Here is a 23,143-nt window from a genome sequence, read left to right as displayed (position 1 = left end):
ACTTGTAAAAATGAATTGCAAACAAATCATTTTAGTTAGAGTGATCATCAAAATAAAAGGTCAGATGGAGATTTCAGGCCAAGCAAAGGCAATTCTTGTGTAAGCTAAAAACAAACTCACATGAAAAGAATCTACTATTTATAATTTGTCCCTGATGGGGCACCTGGGTGGCTCAGTCAGTTAGCGTCTGACTCTTGGTTTAGGCCCAGGCCATGGTTTCAGGGTCAAGAAAGCAAGTCTTATGTTGGGCTGGGCTCAGTGTGGAGTCTGCTTGAGATTCTCTGCCTTTCCTACTCCCTCTGCCCCTCTTCTGTGCTCGCTTGCTCTCTGTCTTTCTCTTTCTCAAATAAATAAGTAAAATCTTTTAAAAAATTTTAAAAATTTCTCCCTGATATTTTTTTGTTGTTTTGTATTGTTATTTTAATTTTTTATTTTCTCACAATTCTATTCAATCACTGGAAGCCTAGAGGGAATATAAAATGGATATCTAAGCTATCATTTTAGTATGGCCTTTGACTGGTATTTTTAAAACCATTTCAAAGAGCGAAATCCTATATTTTGATTAATATAAGATGTTATCATATGTAGCACAAAATAATTGCGACCATTTTTTACATACCACTATAAAAAAAAAAAACTGCCAATCCAATAATGAAATGCCATCAAATAAGTAAGAGGCTCTCAATTCAGACATGTTAAAATATGAAAAACTACATCTTAGTATCAATGAAATACAGTCCACATTTTCCTGTACAGTTGTGACTGGCATCCTCTTTCAGGGCAAACTCTGCTTATGTATTTTCTTTTCAAAAGCAATGCTGATCTGGACCCAGTTATGGTACAGTTACAGTAATTTTGTTCTTCAAAGTTAAGTAGTAGTCATCTTAGCCTAAGGATTGTTTCATGACATCAGTAAGCACTACAGATGGAAAATATTCTTCTACAATTTGGTATCTGAGTTGTCATGTGGTGTAAGGAAACAGGCAATTGAGTGAGAAAATGAAGGCAGGATAATAGTAAGACATGAAGCACTCATTGAATAAATCTTTTGGCTGTCATTTCAAAATAAAATCATTCCCAAAACTGATTTGTTATTCTTTTTAATATGCTGACATTTCCCCCTCTTAATTAGCTATGTTGCTTCTTTATGTGGACTGTTATAAGGAAATGTGTTGCATAAGACATTTATGAATATAAATCTCCTGTAAATCCACTTCCCCCTCTTTGCACCATGTGCTTGCTTATGAGTACAACAAAGAGAGTGGTATGTGGGAATTTTGAGCCAAAGACTAAGTCCTTGACTGATTCTTATGCATAATGTTCCATGAAAAATAGCAAATATTATCTACAAGCTGGTAAGCTCCCATATATTTGAAAAGCTCTGCTTATGTTTTTGACTTGGAAAATTTTATACAAATAAAAAATTCCTTGGTGGGAAAATTTCCTTTTATTTTCTCAATTCAGAATATACTTCTAAGGCAATTAAAAACCCTACTCATTTTTGGAGATTTCTTTTTTTAAAAGATTTTATTTATTTATTTATGAGAGACGGAGAGAGAGAGAGGCAGAGACATAGGCAGAGGGAAGCAGGCTGTCTATGGGCCTGCTGAGCCATCTGAGCCAAAGGCAGATGCTCAACCACTGAGCCACCTACCCAGGTGCCCCATTTTAGGGGATATTTTTAATAACTCGTTGAGTAAAGTGGAAGGTATGTTAAGATAGAAGTTAAAAGACAGGAGATCAAGTTGTGGTTTTGTTATTTTTCAGTTCTGTGCCTTTGAGTGAGCCACTTAATTTTTCTGTCACTTTTTAAAAAAATTTAGAAAGATAAATGACTGCTAAACCGTCTTTAGTGATTTCAGGGTAATAAGAAGAACAAAGAATACAATAATACAAAAATACAAAAAAAAGATGTTATATATGTGTGTGTGTATATATATATATACATATATATATATATATGATCCTATTTAATTATAAAAACAAAATGAGATAATGCAGCAAATTAGTGAGCATAGTGCCTACCACAGAATAAAAATTCAAAGATTGCCAGCAGGTATTACTCTCTCATCTATTAACAATAATACTGCTAAGACAAAATTAAGGCCCCTTTCCAGGCAAGACAACAATCTACAAGAGATTGAGTGACATTCCTGTGGTTATTTTAAGGGCCCAGCCCAGGATTATGATTCATCTACTGGATGATCAGATTGTGCTTTCAACTTCAGGGCCATAGTGCCCTCCACAGTCACTAATAGGATAGCCAACTGGGTTAGCTTTGAGTAGAAAATCATCTTTTCAACTTAAGTTTCATTTCCAAAGTATTACTTGAAAACATCTGAGAATAATATTTTATTTATTATTGCATGACTTCTAGTCCATTTTTCCCTTAAAGTTCAGATTAGCTTTGAAGAGTATTAACACACAACAATATCTCTGCAAATTTTAACTGGAAAGGAAAGGGTATGATATACAAAGTATGAAAAGATAAAGAGAAAAGCAAGATCAGTTGTTTGGGTGTATATGTTTGTGAAAGATAAGGGATATAGACAATGGTTTGAGAAATAGTTATGGAAGGTAGAAAGAATTTTTTCCTTCTTTAGCTATCTCCCTCCATGTTTATAAGTGCTATAAACTCTTTAAGTAATCTCTATGTCCAAGATAGGGCTCAAACTTATGACCTTGAGATCAAGAATCACATGTTCTACTGACTGAGCCCGCCAGGTGCCTCCAAGTGCTACATACTGAAAAAGAAACAAAAGTCCAACCTGACTAAAAAGTCAGTGTCAGATAAAAGAGATTTATGAAAAGACATTCACTTCAACATTGTTTATAACAGTGAAAACATAGAAACATCTTGAAGATCCAGTAATGGGAGAATAGACAAAAATATATGATGGCACGTGTCCATAATGGCTTAATACACAGAAATTAAAAGGATATAGAAATATTCATAGGTGTATGTCAAAACAACTTTAAAGGCAAAAAAAAAAAAGCAAGTTCCATAAACTATATGGACAGAATGATAATGCTTTATCATTACCATTGCTATATATGGTAAATTTAAAACCATACTCACTAAAATATTGTTGTAGTGTGTGTGTGTGTGTGTGTGTGTGTGTGTACTAGAAAGAACACAAACTATAACAGTGGTTAGGAGAAAAGGGGAATAGGACTTAGGGGCAGTAATTAACGTGGAGCTCACATTCTTCTGCAAGTTTTATTTCTTTTACAAACAAAAGAGTTGGAACAAATATGATAAAAATATTTAACTGTTGCCAATTCTAAATGGTAGAACTAATGAATTTGTTATATAATTCTTTTTATTACTCTTCAACTTTTAAATCACCCATTTTTAAAAATTTGAAAATAAGTGTATAATTTTAAACAAAATTTCTGAATTCTCATAATGCCATTAGTTTATTCTCTCTAAAAGGAAGGCATATTAATATACAAATTATTGATGTGAAGCTTAGTAATTATTTATAATGTCTGTTTGACTTCCAGGTATAAAATATGGAGATCTTGAGACATATATGAAGTTTGTTTTACATATAAGAAATCTTTGGAAAAGCAGAACACACAACATTTTTTCAGGGTTTGCTTCAGAGATGAACTATGTTTATAGTTTACACCAGGAATAATGTGAGAAGCAAATTAGAAATAACAAACAAACAAACTATACTTTGCCTCAAGTACAGATTATATGTGTGTATGTGTGTGCATGTGGGTGTATATTAGAGCCTATGGATCCCTTCTTGAATATTTTTAAATAAATAAAATAAAATACAGAGTAACAAAGGAAACTACTATTTTGAAAATAACTACCAAAATATGAGAGAAAGTCATGGTATAATATATGTAATTCTATATTAAGGCATCAAATAACTAATTAAACAGCAGATCAGACATACAGTATCACTTGAAAGCAATGATGAGAGTAATTAATCATTGGAACTATCTACACAACAATAAAGTGATATGAAAATAGCTATCATTTCTATTGGTGATAAAGTTGCCAACTTTACTCATATTGTTATGGCTTGTTGCTTACATTTAAAATGAAAAGAAATAGTTTTTAAATTCATACAGCTAACAGGGAGCAAGTAAAGGGGCAAGTAATTGTTTTACTAAAAAATAATACTGTAATTTTTTTTTTAATCCAAGCTCATAAGCCCGATGAATTCTATCCGTGGACTCCTGGGAGGTCTGTGGACCCAAATTTAAGAACTTCAGAGATAGAAATATGCCTACCAAAAAAAAAAAAAAAAAAGAAATATGCCTACCATCCTTTCATCTACCGCTGCTACCAAACAGCTCCTTAATTCTGCTGCAGGTTGTAAAATTAGATAGATAATCAAGTACACTAATTATATATGTAAACAACTACGCAGGATCTCAGTAAGGAGAAGGTGGGTCTATAAATTTATAAATGGGCTTTCTGCATCTATTTTTGAATTTCAGAAGCAATGTTTATTTTCTGATTTTCAAGTGTATTTCAGATAGGTCAATTGCTAAAAATGAATCACGGGATAACTTGTCTGGATCAGTGTATTAATAGTGTAACAATACAAGTACACCTCAATATACCAAAAAAACTGCACAGCTTTAGGCAGGTAGAGCCTGAGTTATCCTCATCACAAAAGAATGTATTTTATTTTAAAAGCATTGCCATTTATTCCAATTATCCCCAGATTTATTTCAATAAAGGAGTGGATATGAAAATAAGATGTAGGCACTTCTCTTACTACCCTGACTTTTAATTGAATGGTACATCCACTACTATTTACCTAGAATTTTGCACAACTTCCTAGGACTTCTGACTATCCTCCTTCCATTTTGTTTAAATAAGAGTCTCAAACATTTTCCAACAAGTTACATTCGTGTTGTATATTTTTGTGTTCAAAGACATCATCAAAATGCCCAGATCTTCACTGAATGTTTAGAATTGTTGAAATGATAGCAACAATAAAATTTAAAACTATTAACTCACAATGCCTAATCATTTATTCCTTATGTTGCAGGTATGACTTTTATTTCTCTACTCTCTCACATTTTTTTTCTTATTAGGAAACTAATTTTATTGCAAAATTAGTGAGAGACAAAGTTGAGACTTGAACACAGGTCTTCTGACATCAAAATGAGCTATTCTGTACTCTTATTAAGTTTCTCAGCTTTATTACAAGTTTATTATTTAAAAGAGTCACTCTCCTACTGTCCTGCTTTTCTGAACAGAAATGAAAGGAGTTGTTTTACCATCTAGATTCTAATAGGTATTAACAGCAGGAACTCAGTGCTTTTGTCCAAGGCCCATTGCTACAAGGAAACCCATGACTTCACCCTTAATATTATATTCTTTTCAATACTATTTCTATTAAAGGAAAATGTTGCACAAGTTACCATTGTCAGAAATACAGGTTTGTGTTAATTAAAATATTATTTGACATATGAATACATTGTCTATCTAAGCCTTACAAAAAAATCATGAAATCCAATTTAAGTAGCATCAAATATACTGGAAGAAAGATTCTGGCTAGTTTAAAAGACAATGGGTTCATTTAGTTTTATTCATTTAAAAAAATTTCTTTAGAAAATGTGCCAAGGAGCAGCCCAGGTGGCTCAGTGATTTAGCACCGCCTTCTGCCCAAGGCATGATCCCAGGGACCCGGATCGAGTCCCACGTCGGGCTCCCTGCATGGAGCCTGCTTCTCCCTCTGCATGTGTCTCTGCCTCTCTCTCTCTCTCTCTCTCTCTCTCTGTCTCTGTCTCTGTCTCATGAATAAATAAATAAAATCTTAAAAAGAAAGGAAGAAAATGTGCCAGGAAGTAGGTCAGCTTCTGAGGACATAGCACAGAAATGTATAATAGAGGTTAGTCTGATGGCAGCTGGATGGGAGGTACTTTGGGTAATCAATTGTGCACAATATTCTCCCAGTTTCCACTCTAATCTAAAAGAACTGAAGCAGTTCAAGTTTAAGATTGATCCTTCATGAAATGGCATTTGGTAAATGTCTTCCAGACACTCCTTTTCTCCATGCCTGTTTGTTATGGCCTGAAATTCTATCATGAAGAAGACAAAGCACTGACTCCATAATTACAGATGAATAAATAAAAGATACAACTTCCAAAAGGAACTATCATATTAGCTGAAATACACTTACTTTTAAAAAGTATATACTCAGGTAATAAATAAAAGTAAATGTGGTCAAGTTCTTTCTAGAGGAGAAAATTAGAGAAAGAAGGTAACCATGGACATACTAAGAATCAGCAGTGAGAGAACAAGAAAAGTTACATTTGCATTGTATATTTTGTGTTCAAAGATAGCATCTAAATGCCCAGATCTTCATTGAGTGTTTAGAATCAACATTCAGCTTCACCAAAATATAATTAATTCTGGCTCAGTCTGCCTTCAACTCTGTGAACATACAAAATGTGCAGACAGAGGACATTTTGTGCCATATACTCTGTATACCAAGGGGGATGAGGTACATACATCCATCATAAATTGATGAAGTAGACCAACATATCCTCATGTTTTTAACAAGTTTATTTGTTGGCACTTATTTGTTGACTGGTTTAACACTCAACTTCTAAGAGACTTATTTTTGGAGGACTGTCTAATCAAGGAAATTTTGTAGTTCCTCAGGAAAAACTCAAAGTTAAGTACAAATTCATTTATACAGGTATTTGCCTCATAGCAGTGTTCTCTCACTGTCAGGCAGACATTCACAGTGGGATATAGGAATAAGAGCATCACTAAAAAGGATAAGACATTTTATCAAAAAGAAGATGGTAATTCAAGACTAAGATATGTTATTTGATTTTTTTCCCCAACAAATAGTTGTTCTTTATTTGTCAAAATAACATTTATTTATTTGCCGAGGGAAGCAGTTCCTATCTCAAGGACTACGAAAACAATCTATGTTTGAAAAAGGAACGTAAGTTTTTATCAGACATGGCTATCATCTTACAATGACTTTTGAATTATTCCAAAGAAAGGAAAATTATTATTCACACAATAAAAGAAACTTGCACATAGTTCACTATATGAAGCCAATGAGAGTCGAGAACATATAAATGTGTTAAAAAAAAAGGAAGAAAACATATATTTTGTTGTAACTTAATTTGAACTGAAGAAACTTTTCCTTTAAATGTTGACAACACTGCAATTGACAACATTGCAAGTGGTACTGCAATATGGTTAAGCAATTCTGTTTAATATTATTGTTGGAACGTGACACTTAATTGTCATGCCAACCTTCTTACACTATAACCTGAAGATATTTAGATCTGAATGAGAGTATTTTAAAAAGATATAATGATAAATTCATGGTAAAGTTTGATGTAGTGTTTAGGGTAGAACACAAAGGTACTTATTCCTTTCAGTGTGGGCCTTAATCTTGGTGTTTAATTGAAAAGCAGGATAGATTTTAAATAACGAATCCAGATAATTTATTTAAAACTGCAGCACAAATATGAACATTTTTATTATAGACAATATTCAATACATAAAGAAATAAAAAGAGAAGAAAGCAAAGAAAAATAGTACTAGCCAAGAATCAACTTTAATTAAAATCACCTCTATGTATGCACTGAAATTTTTGTCACAGCATCAATCAATTCTTTAAAAAATCATATAACTAATTTGATATCTAATAAAAATGAAAATGAATACACTAGCTTGTTTTGACTTAATTTATCTTTTAGTTTCAGGGCTATTAAACAAAATTATTTTAAAAGATTTATTCAATGTGCTAAGACAGTAAAATTTTGGCATCTCTGACACAATAGTATCTTCAAAATCACTCTAAAATCCTTGGAAATTCTACTTGGAGCAGGGGTGACTTTAGGTGGAATGGGAAAACATTAGGTTATGAATTTGTTTCTGTAATTTCCACCTACTTTTTACTATACGTTTTAGCCCATTTCTAGCCTCTTTTCGGGACTCCTCTCAAATGGAGGATGACTTCTGGCATAGGACAATTAAAGCCCAATATTAGTCTCCTGTTGAGAACTTTCAGACCAAAGCAACATAAATGCATCTGCCAGGTGATTAGAAAAAGAGCAAAGAGACCAGAGGTGAACTATTTGGGGAGTAACTATACAGCTGTCCTAACAGGTGTATATACAGGTGTTCCTAACCTCTACCCAGTTATGGCAGCATCTCTAGAAAATATAGCTGGCAAATTCGGGCCTGCATGAGATGATGTATACAGACAGTTGCCCAGATATGATGCTCTTTGGTTTTTCATTTAAGTATAATGGGACTAGTCAGTGTCTATCATAGACTGTGCTTGGGGAGTTAAGGGTCTAGGGCACCAAAATGGCCTCTGCAGTATACTGCATCCAAATACTCTATTCTCAAGCATTTTATGAAACGTTTTTCTCTTTAGTGGAAAAAAATCCAGTGAAACCTCATACCATTTTATCTAAATACAAATTCAGACTAAGCCATTTTATCTTAACCCCAATTATTTCAGATGGTAAAATAAATTAGTTTTCTCATCTGTGCAATATATGAATTGTTTTGGGTAGTCTCTACTATAATCTCTTGAGTTCTAAGATTTCCTTTCTTCATCATATATCTTTTCCTATTAAAACTGTGAGTACTCAAAAGAGGGCAAATTATTAAATATATTAAAATTTATGTCTATTTTTCTTAGGAAAATGGACAGACATAAAAACAAGTCACCTTGTAAGGAAACATGTTGTTGAGTAGAAAAGACACAAGAAGGGAAAACAGATAAGAAGGAGTGAGGGGTTGGAGAGGTTATAGACAAACTTATTCCGGCATAAGAAGCAATGAAGAGCTGCCCCCAAAATGGATAAAGAAAGACAACATAATAAAGTCTTGGTGCATTGTATTGAAGCTAAAAAGAGTAGAAATAATGTTTTTTAGGTCTATGACTAAAAGAAACCATGCTACTACTACTTTCTAGTCTGCCTTCCAAGATGATATTTGATATTTGAACTCCACTGGCAAAAAATGAATAAACAAGCAAACAAAAAGAATAGTTCCTTCCAGCTAGTTCTGAGAAATGGACTCATTACAACTTGCTCCCTTGGCAGGAAGAAAGACCCAAATGCAGACATTTCTCCTTCCCAAGGGAGATTCTTATATTTAATGGCAAGAAATACCTTTTCTAGATTTCTGTCTTTGTTCCAGTGTTTTCTATTGTTTAGGTTTATCTCAACTTGGAGTACAAGGTCTTTTTTTTTTTTTTTTTTAAGATTAAACTCCTCACCAGTCTTGATGCTAATGAGGTTTATCTGCAGTGGAAAGATTTACTTCCATTTGAGTTGAATTCCGTGAAGAATGAAAAGGGATCATAAAGATATCTGATAAAACCAAACACCTCTCTACTTCATTTTACCAAACTTGTGAATTACTATGTGTTGTTTGTGTTTGTGGAGTTGCCTCTTTCAATGTGTTTTCAATAGACAACAAGGCACCAAAAACCCTGGGTAAATAATAGATGTTAAAAATAGTTTCTACCTAACAATGTTACTGGAACAATTAGAGTGCAGAAAACTCTCTCACAAGAGAAGCCAACTAAAAACAAAGGTTGGCATGATGCTGGTTCTTTAGTTCTTTTCAAATTAATAAAACACACTTGCTCTAAACTCATCTCTCTCACTTAAAACTATTTGGGGTGTTTTGATTTGTTTTCAACCCCCACTAAAATATACAATAGTGGATCTTTGTCTTCTTTGTGCAATTCTGCTTTTTTCCTTCTTCTTTTTAATATATATATTAATATTAATATATATTATATATATATATATATATATATATATATATATATATATATATATATATACAGAGTGCCAGCACAATTTGTATGCATGGACTATACATATGCCTTATATTCACACTCAGCTTGGGAATTATTCTTAAAGAAAGCCTCTTTCTAGTCACATTATTCAAATGCGGTATAACACAAAATTCATTTGTTCATTTGGTGTCTAGTTACTAAGGAGTACAGCCAAAAAGTTAATCTTTGCAACACAGCAGAAGACCAGTAGAGAACCTGAGCATTGTCTGTAGGCAGGTACAGAGCCTCTGAGAAAGAGGAACTACACTTTTGTATTCAAACCTAGAAGACCATAGCATTATTAAGAAACAGCTATTTTTACCACATGTACAATGGAAGAAAAACAGTGACTTCCATTCTCTTTTCAAAAAGCCAAGAAGTTTTTCTAGACTCATGACCTCTGAAGTCATTTAATGTATTTTAAATAGAAGTTCTATCACTTCTGCTTTTAAATAGCAAAACAGGACTCCTGAAAAACATAAATATAAAGGTTCTGAAATGCCCCATCAAGTCTACCAAAGGAAACAATTTAACTTTTTTTTTTTCTTAAGGGCAAACATCTACAGAGAAATGAATCTGACAAAGCAATAAACATGATCTGAATTATTTTTAAAAATCTTACCTAAGTTTACTAGACACATGTGCTATCTATTCTAAAGACCTAAAAGATGTTATGTCTTAGCATTTCATAAATTCCTAAACGATATACTCACATTTTGCTGTCACTTTGTACCCCCCCAGAGGAGGAGCATGGCCTTCTAATGCATCAAATCCAGCGGAAACTAGGACCATGTCTGGATCAAACTCTTTGGCCACAGGCGTCACTACAGTCCTGCACAGTAAAAAGGCAACCAGTTACACAAGGGAATGGTGAATACCTTTAAAAATTGTGCAATGAAAATGACTTGGCACACCCTCAAGAACTTCCCAAGAATAAAGAAAAGGGGAAAAGAAAACACTACTTGAATGGATCAAAAACTTATCATTTCCTTAATAGTGAATCACTGTTATTTTAGCATCCCAATTCAGTCTTTTTTCTTTCATCTTTTTTCCCTCTAAATTAAAAAAAAAAAAAAAAAAAAGCTTTGCAGGTACATTTCTAAAGCCCATCATATTACATGCACATCTGCGGCTGTTTTATCCCCCTGCCTATAAAAAAGTGCTTCTTCCAAGGGAGTGACTAATGTTTTACAGAGAAAAGTTGAAGCTTTACTGAAAACCCGGCTTGCTCCAGTTAGTGAGAATTTGGTGTAAATTTGAACTATAAATTTCTTTTGAGAAAAAGTTGCTTTTCCAACTTAAAAAAAAACATTTTTAAATATTTGTCATGGTAGGGGGTAGCTCTTGCAAAGGAAAAACACAAAATTCCTTTAATAGAATCCAGACTATAATGTTAAGCAAGTCCAAGGTCAGAGACACCAGGAATGTGGCAGCCTCATCCATGACAGCAACCCCTGCTGGCCCCACTCAGACACTTCAGCACATACCTCTTCAGCCTTCTCAGGCCACCTTAACTTTTCTTCAGTGCTAAATTTGAAAGAAAATGACTAATAGATGCTACTGGGCTTTATAAAATAAAATTTAAAAATTAATGTAAGTTTCAAGACCAATGTGCCATTATCAAAACTCAAACTTCCAAAGACTTTACTAAGATGGGGAAACCGTACTCAGTAGCAAATTTAAAAAGTGGTAAGGTTTCTGTTGTGCATTTAAGAGAAATAACTGATCTAAACATTAAAGTTGCTATCCTTAGTGACAAAATTGAGTTCTTTTCATTTTTTTATGTTTACAAATTTCTCATATTTTAAAACTGATGACATATTAGTTCTACACTTAAAAATTTAAATAAGAAGTTATTGAAGTTATAAAATAAAAAATACTTATTTGAAATTCATAAATGAATGAAATGTTTTTCATAACTCCACTACTATTATAAAAGTTCAATACTTCAAACTCATAAACATACATGTAAGTGCCTTCCATGGTAGTCTTTCTAACAATTGAAAAGCCACTCACGTCTGAATTAGCTCACCAGTGAAACTATGTGTAACCTAATTTTGTTTACTATGTAGTTTCATTATTTTATTCTTCAATAAAATTAAGAATATCTAATACATCTACATTATCAGAAGAGATATCTTCAATCCTTTTCCGTCCCAATAATACCAACACTTACATCATAATTTTCATAGAAGTGCTACATATTACCAATTCACTACTTTTCATATGAGTGAAATACCATGTGTGTATATTTGGGATATTAGATACTGGAATAAATTGTCTCAAAGAATCAAGACTGCTTCATCAAGGTGCTTCATCTATTTAGTATGATCAATCCTATCTATTCCCTTAGCAAATAAAACTCTTAGGAAATTATGGAGGTAGCTGATTGAACAAAGTTGTCATCTAATCACATGCATCATAGTAACCAATTTTCCATCTCCCTTCCCTCTCTTTGGATAGTTTCTCCCCCTACTCTTCTTTTCTCCATCATCAATCTACACTTGTAAAATTGATTGAAGGGTAAACATCCTTCAAAGCACAGCTCACCATCTTCTCCATAAGGGCTTCTCTCTACATATGGGTATTAAACATGTATGTATATATTTTTGAAGGACAAAGACAGTAAAGGAGACAAGGATTGCCAGTTTGAAAATATGACAAATATAGAGACAATCTACACAGGGGAAAACTTAAACATAACTGTGTTTGCAGGAGGAAGCTACAAAAAGCAAGTTGACTTTTCTCTTTCCTGGAGAAACAAACCAACCAAGGAGGAAATACCTAGAGAGACTGACACTTGTGAGTCACACGGATCAATAGTCAGGTTTTTTCCTCAGTCTTTCCACAGTGAATGCACCACTCCAAAAGCCCCACTCAACATACAGAGCTCCCGCTTATCTTTTCAGTGTGCTTTCCTTAAATAGGGACTATTTGATGAAAATTTCTAGCATAAAAGATAACTAACATACAAACAAACAAAAGAAAGGGAACTCAGAAAACCAGAGAAAATTCAGGGAAGCCATTACAATTACCAAAATTAGGATTATCCTCAGAGACATAAAATAGTACATCTACAAAAGGAAAAGTGGGTGCTATTAAAAGAAGAAAAACAGTAAACAAAACATACCACAGAATGTTTAAAAGATGAAGCTGAAAAGTTCTCTCATCAACACAAAACAGAGACATGCAAAGTTGACAATATTAGATGAGACAATTAAAGAACCCATAAAGGAAGTCAACATATGAAGAAAAGTCTAAGGGAATTTTTTTCCCTTTTTTCACAATCTCATTGAGAAATAATTGACATAGAGCATTGTATTATTTTAAAGTGTCTAGCATAATGGTTTAACTGATAAGTATTGTGAAGTGATTACCACGATAGGTTCAGCCAACAGCCTTTTCATCTAGATAAAATAGAAAGAAAAAATAATTCTCTTCATGATAAAAATTCTTAGGATTAACTTTCATAATAATTTCCAACATATCATACAGCAGTATTAACTACAGTCATCCTGTTATACAATCTATTCCTAATACTTATTTATCTTCTATTAGCTTCTATCTTTGACCACCTTCCTCCAATTACTCTCACCCTCACAATCTGCCTCAGATAACCCCAAGTTTGATCTCTTTTTCTGAGGTTTTCTTTTTTTTAGTTGTTTTTTAATATTCCACATATAAGTGAGATCATACAGTATTTGTCTTTCGCTATTTGACTTATATCATCTTCAAGGTCCATCCATGTTGTTGTAGATGGTAGGATTTCCTCTTTTTATGGCCAAATAATATTCCATTGTGTTTACATACCACAGTTTCTTTATCCATTCATCCACAATGGATGCTGGGTAGTTTCTATGTCTTGGCTACAATAAATAATGCTTCTATGAATACGAGGGTGCAGATTCTTTTCCAGTTACTGTTTTCATTTCCTTAGGATATATTCTCAGAAGTAGAAATCGTAGATCATAGGATAGTTCTCTAATTTTTTGAGGATTCACCATATTGTTTTCCATTGTGGCTGCACCAATATACAATTCCACCAAAAGTACTCAAGGTTTCCATTTTCTCCACACCAATGCCAACATTTGTCATCTCTTATCCTTTTTATGATGGCCAGCTAACAGACCTCAGGTGATATCTCAATGTGGTATTAATCTGCATTTCCCTAATGATTAGTGATATTGAGCATCATTTCATGTACCTGTTGGTCTTATGTATCTCTTCTCTAGAAAATGTCTATTCAGGTCCTTTGGGATCATTTTTAAAAATCGAGTTGTGTTTTTTCCATTGAGTTGTATGAGTTCTTTATATATTTTGGATATTAACCTCTTATCAGTTATATGATTTGAAAATATGTTTTTCCCATTCCATAGGTTGTTTTTTCATTTTGTTGATGGTTTCTTTTGCTGTGCAAAATCTTTTTATTCATGATGTAGTCATACTTATTTACTTTTTATTTTGTTGATTGCACTTTAGGTATCATCTCTAAGTAAGCCTTATGAGGGCTCATGTTAAGAAGCTTTATTCCTATGTTTTTCTCAGAGGGTTTCAGGGTTTTAGAATTTACATTTGAGTCTTTAATTCAGTTCAAGTTAATTTTTGTGACCAGCATAAGACATGGGTTCAACTTCATTCTTTTATATGTGAATATCCAATTATCACAGCACCATTTATTTATTGTCACTCATGAGAGGCACACAGAGAGGGACATAGGTAGAGGCACCATGCAGGAAGCCTGACATGAGACTCGGTCTGGGGACTCTGGGATCAAAGGTAGATGCTCAACTGCTGAGCCACTCAGGGGTCCCTTCACTCAGTATTCTTGGCTCTCTTCTCAAATATTAGTTGACTGTATATGCTTGGGTTTATTTCTGGGTTCTGCATTCTGTTCATTGCCCTATTTTTCTGTTTTTTTTTTTTTTTGTTTTGTTTTGTTTTGCTCCAGTACCATACTGTATTGAAGATAGCTTTATAGTATAGCTTGAAATCAGGAAGTGTGATGTTTCCTACTTTGTTCTTTCTCAGGATTTCTTTGACTATTTGGGGTCTTTTGTGGCTCTGTATGTACTTTAGAAGTGTTTTTTTCTATCTATAAAAAATGCCATTGGAAACTTGATAGGGATTTCATTGAATCTATACATGATATCTTATTATTTTTGATACTACTATAAATGGGATTTATTTATTTATTTTTTATAAAATTCATTGTCAGTGTATAGAACATGCTACTGATTTTTGTATGTTAATTTTGTATCCTGCAACTTTACTGAATTAACTGATTAGATCTAATGGTTTTTGGTTAAGTCTTTCAGATTTTCTATATATAAAAGCATGTCATATGCAAATAGAATTTTCCTTCTTCCTTTTCAATTTTGATACTTTATTTCTTTTTTGCCTGATGTCTCCAGTTAGAACTTCTTGTACTATCTTGAATAAGAGTGATGGAAGTAGGCACTCTTGTCTTGTTCCTGATTTTAGGACTTAGCTTAGAAAAGCTTTCAACATCTCAACAGTGCATATAATGAAGTTGTGGGCTTGTCATATGTGGACTTCATTATATTGAGATATATTCCTTCTTTGCCTGATTTATTCAGTTTTATCATGAATGAATGATGAATTTTGATAAATGCTTTTTCTGTAGTTATTTAGATGATCATATGGTTCCTTTATTTCATTCTATTAATGTGATGTATCACATTGATCGATTTAAGTATGTTGAACCATCCCTGTATTCTAGGTATAAATCCCACTTGATCGTAGTGAATGATCCTTTTTCATGTGTTGTAAATTCAGTTTGCTAGTATTTTATTGAACATTTTTTGTATCAATATTAATCAGAGATATTGACCTGTAGTATTTTTTCAAGTGTCCTTTTCTGTTTTTTTTCTGGATAATGCTTAGCCTTGTAAAAATATTTTTTTTGGAAGAGTTCAAGACAGATTTGTGTTAATTCTTCTTTGTTTTTTAAAATTGACCAGTGAAGCTATCTGGTAATGGGGTTCTCTTCATTGAGAAATTCTGATTACTGATTTCATCTCTTTACTAGTAACCAATCTATTCAGATTTTCTCTTTCTTCCTGAACAGTCTTGGTTAAGTTGCATGCTTCCAAAATTTTTTTCCTTATGTTTTGGCTGTTCAGTTTATTGGCACATAGCTCTTCACAGCAGCTTCTGACCATCCTTTGAATTTCTGTAATGTCAGGTTTTTTTTTAATATTTATTTATTGATTTCAGAATGAGAGAGAGAGAGGTTGAGAGAGAAGAAGAGAGAAGAGAGAGCATGCATAAGCAGGATAGGGGTAGAGGGAGAGGGAGAAGGAGAGAAGTAGGCTTCTCACTGAGCACTGAGCCTGACATAGGGCTCAATCTCACAACCATGAGATCGTGACCTGAGTGGAAACAAAGAGTAGGATGCTTAACTAACTGAGCCACCCAGGTAACCCTGTGATGTCAGTTTTAATATCTCCTTTCGCACTTATAATTTTGTTGATTTGGGTCTTTTCTCTTTTTTCCTTGGTCTAGCTATATGTTTGTCAATTTTGTTTATCTTTTCAAAGAAGCAGTCTTACTTTGGTTAATCATTTCTATTTTTTTTGTCCTCTGTTTCATTTATTTCTTCTCCAACCTTTATTATTTCTTTCATTCTGCTAATTTTTGGCTTAGTTTGTTCTTTTTTGTTTGTTTGTTTCTTAAGGTTAGGTTGTTTATTTTGTATCTTTCTTGCTTCTAAATATAGATGTTTATTGCTATAAATTTACCTTATAATTGCTTGTGCAGCATCCTGCAAAGCCTGGCAGGTAGTACTTCCAATTTCATTTGTATGAAGAAAACTTTTTATTTCCCCATTAATTTCTTCTTCAATCCACTCATTTTTTCAGGAAAGTATTATTTAATTTCCATGTGCTCATGAATTCTCCAAGTTTCTTCTTGTTATTAATTTATAGTTTCATGCCACTGTAGTCAAAGATACTTTGTATGATTTTAATCTTGAATTTTCTGACTTATATGTTGTCTAATGTATGGTCAGTCCTGGAAAATGTTCCATGTGCACTTGAGAAGAATGTGTATTCTGCTGTTGTTGCATAAAATGTTCTGTATGCATCTGTTACATCCATTTGGTCTATACCTTGTTCAAGTCTGCTCTTTCCTTATTGATTCTCTGTCTGCATGATCTATCTATTGTTAAGAGGGGGATATGAAAGTCTTCCACTATTATTGAATTACCATTTATTTCTCCTTTTAGCTCTGTCAGTTTTTACTTTATATATTTAGGTAACCTAATGATGGACACACAATATATCAAAACATGTAAATTATAACAGCAATAACCTAAAATTTAGTGGGAAGAGAAGTAAAAGTGTTAATTTTACAAATTCTATTGAAGTTAAATTGTTATTAAAGTAGGATATTGGAGGTTTAAGATATTTATTTTATGTAAATCTCATAGTAAGCACAAGGGAAAATCCCATAGTAATTTCACAAAAGAACACAATAAAGAAGTCAAAGCATAGTGATGCCAAAAGACATTAAAACACAGAAAAAGATAGTAGGATAAGAAACAAGGAACAATGGCTACAGAACAACTAGAAAACTGTAACAAAATGGCAATAGTATGTCCTTATCAATAATTACTTTAAACATAGGTGAAATGTATGAAGGAGATTTAAGAGGTACAGCCTTCTAGTTTTAAAATAAAAAAGTCATGGTGATGAAAACTAAAGCATAGGGTATATAGTCAATAATGTCATAATATATACTTACTGTGTTGAACATTTCCTAGTGTATATAATTGTTAATAAGTATATTGTACACTTGAAACTATTTTAATTTTCTATGTCAACTGTACTTCAATTATTTTTTATTTTAAAAAATAATTACTTTAAACATAATGGATTAAATTGTCTAATTAAAATACATAGAATAGCTGAATGAAAAAAAGAAGAAAAGGATTCAATCTGCCTAAAAGAGACTCACTTTAGCCTTAAAGACATACATAGATTGAGAGTTGAATAATGGGAAAAAATATTTTAAGTAAATGTTAACCATAAAAAAGCAGGAGTAGTTATATCAGACAAAATAGACGTTAAACTGAAAATGGTAAAAGGGACAAAGAAGGTCAAAATATAATGATAAAGCTGTCAGTACATCAAGAGGATAAAACAATTATAAATACTTTGCTTCTTTCCCTGGGTTTGGAACATTTTCAGCCATTATTGTTTTAAATATATTCTCTGTCCCCTTCACTATCTCCTCTCCTTCCAGAATTCCCGTAATTTGAACATTTTTTTTTTCATTCTGCCCCATGATTCTTATTGGCTTTCTTCATTTTTATTTTTATTTTTATTTTTATTTTTATTTTTATTTTATTTTTTTGCACCTCTGGATAATTTCCAAAATCCTATCCTTCAGGTCACTTATTCTTCCTTTTGCAATGTGGAGTTTACTTTTGAAACTCTCTATTAAATTTTTCAGTTAAGTTATTATATTTTTCAATTCTAGGATTTTTTGGTTTTTGATGGTTATTTCCTTGTTGACCTTCTCATATTGTTCATGCAGTTTCCCTAATTTCTTGAAATTGTGTTTTCTTGTAGTTCACCAATCTTCTGTAAAAGGATTATTCTGAATTCTCTGTCTGGCACTTCTTAGATCTTCATTTCTTTATAGAGACAATTATTGGAACATTGTAAGTTTCCTTTGGTAGTATCATATTTACTTGATTCTTTGTGAGCCTTGATCCCTTATGCTGGTATCTGCACATGTGATTAATCATCCTCCTCTCTGAGACTTTATAGGTTTGTTTTGGCAGAGAAAGTTCTTCACCAGTAAGCTCAGTTTGGGTCTGTGGATGTGTCCACTGGTAATATCCTTGGGCAGGTGGGGTCTGTTATTATGGTCTGTTTGAGATCTAAGGATGGGGATGTGGGGGTTGCTACTGGCTGAGGATAGCTAGTAAGACTACTGCTTGATTCCATACCCAAGTAAGGCTATAAGATAATCTCCACAATTGCCTAGGTTCTCTTACTAGAATGGTTAGGACTGAGTTCTATATTCAGTAAGAGAAGAAGCTCTGAATTAGTTTCCTTGCCCTGGCAAGGATGCATGATGAGAAAAAGGACCTGTATAGCTTGTTTGGGGATCTGAATTGCAATTGTGCCCCATAGGATTAACGAGGTTGAAACTGGCAGAAAATGTAGGGCTTGGCTTTCAGAGAACTATTTCCCCCTAGTTAGCTATTGTGCTTTTTAATTTTTTTAAATTTATTTATGATAGGCACACAGTGAGAGAGAGAGAGAGAGAGAGGCAGAGACACAGGCAGAGGGAGAAGCAGGCTCCATGCACCGGGAGCCCGACATGGGATTCGATCCCAGATCTCCAGGATCACGCCCTGGGCCAAAGGCAGGCACTAAACCCCTGCACCACCCAGGGATCCCGCTATTGTGCTTTTTAGATCCTACTAAAAATCCACTAGCTGTCTCAATAAAAGAAGCCTGAACTCAAGGTCAATGGATAAGTTTCCAGCCTATGAACAAGCAAGGCCCTGCATTCCTTACCCAAGATAATGAGCCCCAAACCCCTTCCAGTTTATATTAGCTCTCAGAGCATACCCATAGCTCCTTCTCCTTGTCCTAAGATAATCTCCTGATGTCAAAAAGCTGACTTTTATCTCATTCTGATGTTGAGTCACTCCAAAGTGAACATGGGATGCATGTTACATATTTGTTTGCTCAGTGTGAATGCTCCATCTTTTCTTATGAATAATTATGTTTCCTTGCCTTTTTAAGTCAATATATGTATTGGGGCACCTGTTAAGTGTCAGTCAGTTAAGTGTCTGCCTTCAGGTCAGCTCATGATCCTGGGTCCTGGCATTGAGCCCCATGTCAGGCTCTCCACTCATCAAGGAATCTGCTTCTCCCTCTGTGCTCCCCCAATTCATGTGTTCTCTCTCAAATAATTAAATCTTTTTTAAAAATCCATATATGTACAATCCATATATGTGCTCTCTCCCCCTTCAGAGAGATGGATTTGGAGCTTGCCCCACCACCCCCATCTCCTCATTTGGCTGTCTCTAAAACAAATAATTTCTTTGCTGTATATCTGATGTATCAGTGATTGACTCTGCTGCACATCAGGCAGATGGGCCTGGGTTCAGTTACAGAATCAAGCCAGAGTTTTCTCTGGTCAACTGAGTCTACCACTTTTGCTGGGCAGATGAGGAAGCCATAGGCTATGTTCCAGTACCACATATTCAAGTGCTACTATACACAGAGCTGCTGAATGGGCTATTTAAATTCCCACGTACTCTGGTTAGGCTCCCTAGTCAAACAGGCTGAAGATTGCATTTAGTAATGAGTGGAGCTAAAATTATGTTCCCCACCAGGGCCTAGAAGGAGCAGCTTGAAAGCCAAATATAAAGCTCTTTGTTTTCTTAATATAAGCCAGATAGGAACCCCCAAATCCCTGATCACACATGACCATTAGATTAGCTATGTGGACTATCATCTCTGTCCACCCATCTCATGGCTTAAGTGCCACTGTGTTACACAGCCTCTAGGAGTTGTCTTCAGCCCTTCCAGTCAGATAGGATAGAAAGACACTATATAAAATAAGTGGAGCTGTCTCAGCATCCTTGCCTGGGTGGCAGTGGGAAGGGCCAGGGTAGCTCCAGACTACTTTCAATTTCCCAAATAGGCTCTGTCTTTTGGGAAGGTCTGGGAGCTACCTTCAGCCTTGGCTATGAATTAATTAATCTTCCTGTCTATGCATGGTAGGGGAAAGCTCCATTTCTGTTACTGGCTTTGCTTTGGGGGCAATAAGCTTTGCCTGCCCTCATCTCAGGTTTGAATGCCTTTGGGCCACAGCTCCCAGGAATTGTCTCCAGCCTTTCTGGTGAAACGGGACCAGAAGACACTTTCCACAGTAGATGCAACTGCAATTCAACTCATTTCCTGGGCCTGGGCAAACCGGGCTCTAGCAAAACTCATTTGAGGACCTAAATCAGGTAGATCTGCACTCTACCATGTTCTCTGGTCAGAGTGCACTCCTGACTTGGTTCTTCAGATGAGCAAAACCACTGGTTGGGATTACTACTTAGGTACTGCAGGTTTGAACATGGGCTGCCAAATCCGGGTGTTGGTTGTTGCAAGACTGTCCCTTCACCACAGTCAGGTTGTCAGTGGTTGAGCCCCACGGATTTCTCTGAAACTTTGTGCTGTGAAATCAGAGTAGGGGCTCCTGCAAAGCAATCACAAGTGCTGATATAGCCTTGTTGTCCCCTCTGGGTTCTGGGTTCTCTTTTCCCTCTGTTTTCCCAAACAGAGGCTTGAGGGAGATTTCTGTGTGGTGATGTGCCAGTCTGGGTTAAGAGCAATGTGGTCAATGTGTTGGCACATCTCTTACCCTTCTAATGCAATTGGTTCTGGTCTCTGTGGTGCAGAGGGTTTACTTCAGCCTTACCCCCATGTTTTAGAATATCTTAGTGTGTCTTTTCCTTGAATACTTGTTAATTGTTCTTATGAGGGGGAGCAAAGTCAGGAACAACTTGTGTCACCATGTTGATTATGTCACTACCTGGGAAACTTTTTCAAATTTAGAATCTCCGATCCATACAAACTGCCAATCAGAATTGAGAGTAGAATAATAAAGTTTTAGACATTCAAACTCTTAAACAAATAGTATTTCAAAATCTTAAAAAAGAAAAAAAGATGGCAGGGGGTGTCCGGCTGGCTCAGTCAGTGTAGTATGCGACTTCTGATCTCAGAGTTGTGAGTTTGAGACCCACATTGAGTATAGAGATTACTTAAAAAAAATAAAATCTTGGGGCACCTGGGTGGTTCAGTCAGTTAAGTATATGCCTTAGGCTCAGGTCATGATCTCAGGGTCTGGAGATGAAGCCCTGCATTAGGCTCCCTGCTCAGTGAGGAGTCTGTTTCTCCCTCTCTCTCTCCCCCTCCTCCTCAATTATGCATTCTCTATCTCTCTCAAATAAATATATAAAATCTTTTATATATATATATATACATTTTTTTAAAGTAAAATAGCATCTCTCACAAACATTTTCATGGAAGGGTATTGGATGATATACTCCATTTAAAATAAAGGCAGAAACTATAAAAGAATGAGACACAAACCATTCACCCAATCAAAACATTTTTTAAATGCCTGTTTTTGCCAAAATTTTAAAAAATTACACTTATTTTAGAACAAAATAGTAGAAATCTATATAGAATGAATAGGTTTTCATTTAAATGCAATTATTTTGTTAATAAAGACATCTTACCCACTTACAAGAGAATTATATCTAATTATCCATGTATCTCAAAATATACAGAAACAACTAGTTTTTATCTGAAGCAAATACCACATTTGTTATATGTATCATTCCCGAATTCACAAAAATGGCTTTTTAAATTTCAAACAGGCTTTCAAAATGCTCTTTCAGGACTGATCCTATACCTTGAATTTACTCCCCAAAATAAGAAAGACAGAAAATGGGGAAAAATACATGCTCAGAATTGTGTTTGAGTGGTAGATGTTTGTTGAATGAATGACTGATGCATGATTGTAAGAGTTGTGAAGGTGTGTTACAATGTATGCTGTGTATTGAAGAACTACATGGTAACAGGTGCTTAACAGTGATACTAGTAAGGTTCATTCATTTATTTCAACAAGTATAATGAGAGTCTACTATGTTGCACACTTTTTTGCTTTAAAGACATACTCAATTTTGAACTGAATTTTTATTTTCCTATTATTGACTTCAAAGTCTTTCATGCTCAGTTCCCTGATAAACTGACAAAACTAAGACACCACAGATCTCTTTATTGTGGCAATTATTTTAGCAGTGTACATGGAAGTGTTTGTACTCTTCTGTTTATGCCAATGTAGACTGATTTTTAATTCAAAAGGTCTATCAGGTCTGAAAGATAAGAAACATATTAAGTAGGAAAAACTATAATTCTTCTTAAATAGAATAAATCCACAAAGGAATTTCATTTAAAATTTTATCTGAACAATTAGGTTTCCCAGTTAAAAACAGCAAACAAAGACTACGTGTTTGTCTCTCATCTTTCCCAATATCCCACTGACAGGAAAGTAGAAGAATATGTATATGAACTAATTTTTTTATGTTTTTATTTATTTACTCATGAGAGACACACAGAGAGAGAGAGAGAGAAAGAGGCAAAGACACAGACAGAGGGAGAAGCAGGCTCCATGCAGGGAGCCCGATGTGGGACTCGATCCTGGGACTCCAGGATCACGCCCTGGGCCGAAGGCAGGTACTAAACTACTGAGTCACCTAGGGATCCCCTGAACTAATGGTTTTA

The 23,143-nt window shown here is 34.4% G+C and overlaps 1 protein-coding gene across 20 annotated transcripts in view; it reads right to left on the bottom strand.

The window, feature by feature from the left end:
• Nucleotides 1-23,143, bottom strand: part of HDAC9 (histone deacetylase 9) — a 911,202-nt gene that overhangs the window by 119,087 nt on the left and 768,972 nt on the right. For all 20 annotated transcript variants that reach the window (XM_038557033.1, XM_038557034.1, XM_038557035.1 and 17 more), the window contains one exon: nt 10,529-10,647. In XM_038557033.1, coding sequence (XP_038412961.1) covers nt 10,529-10,647 — 119 coding nt within the window. The remainder of the gene's footprint in view (nt 1-10,528; nt 10,648-23,143) is intronic.

The sequence above is a fragment of the Canis lupus genome, chromosome 14 (genome assembly GCF_011100685.1).
Source record: "Canis lupus familiaris isolate Mischka breed German Shepherd chromosome 14, alternate assembly UU_Cfam_GSD_1.0, whole genome shotgun sequence".
Taxonomy (NCBI): Eukaryota; Metazoa; Chordata; class Mammalia; order Carnivora; family Canidae; genus Canis; species Canis lupus.
Note: the sequence above shows the minus strand (reverse complement) of the source record. Positions and strands in the feature narration are given on the sequence as shown.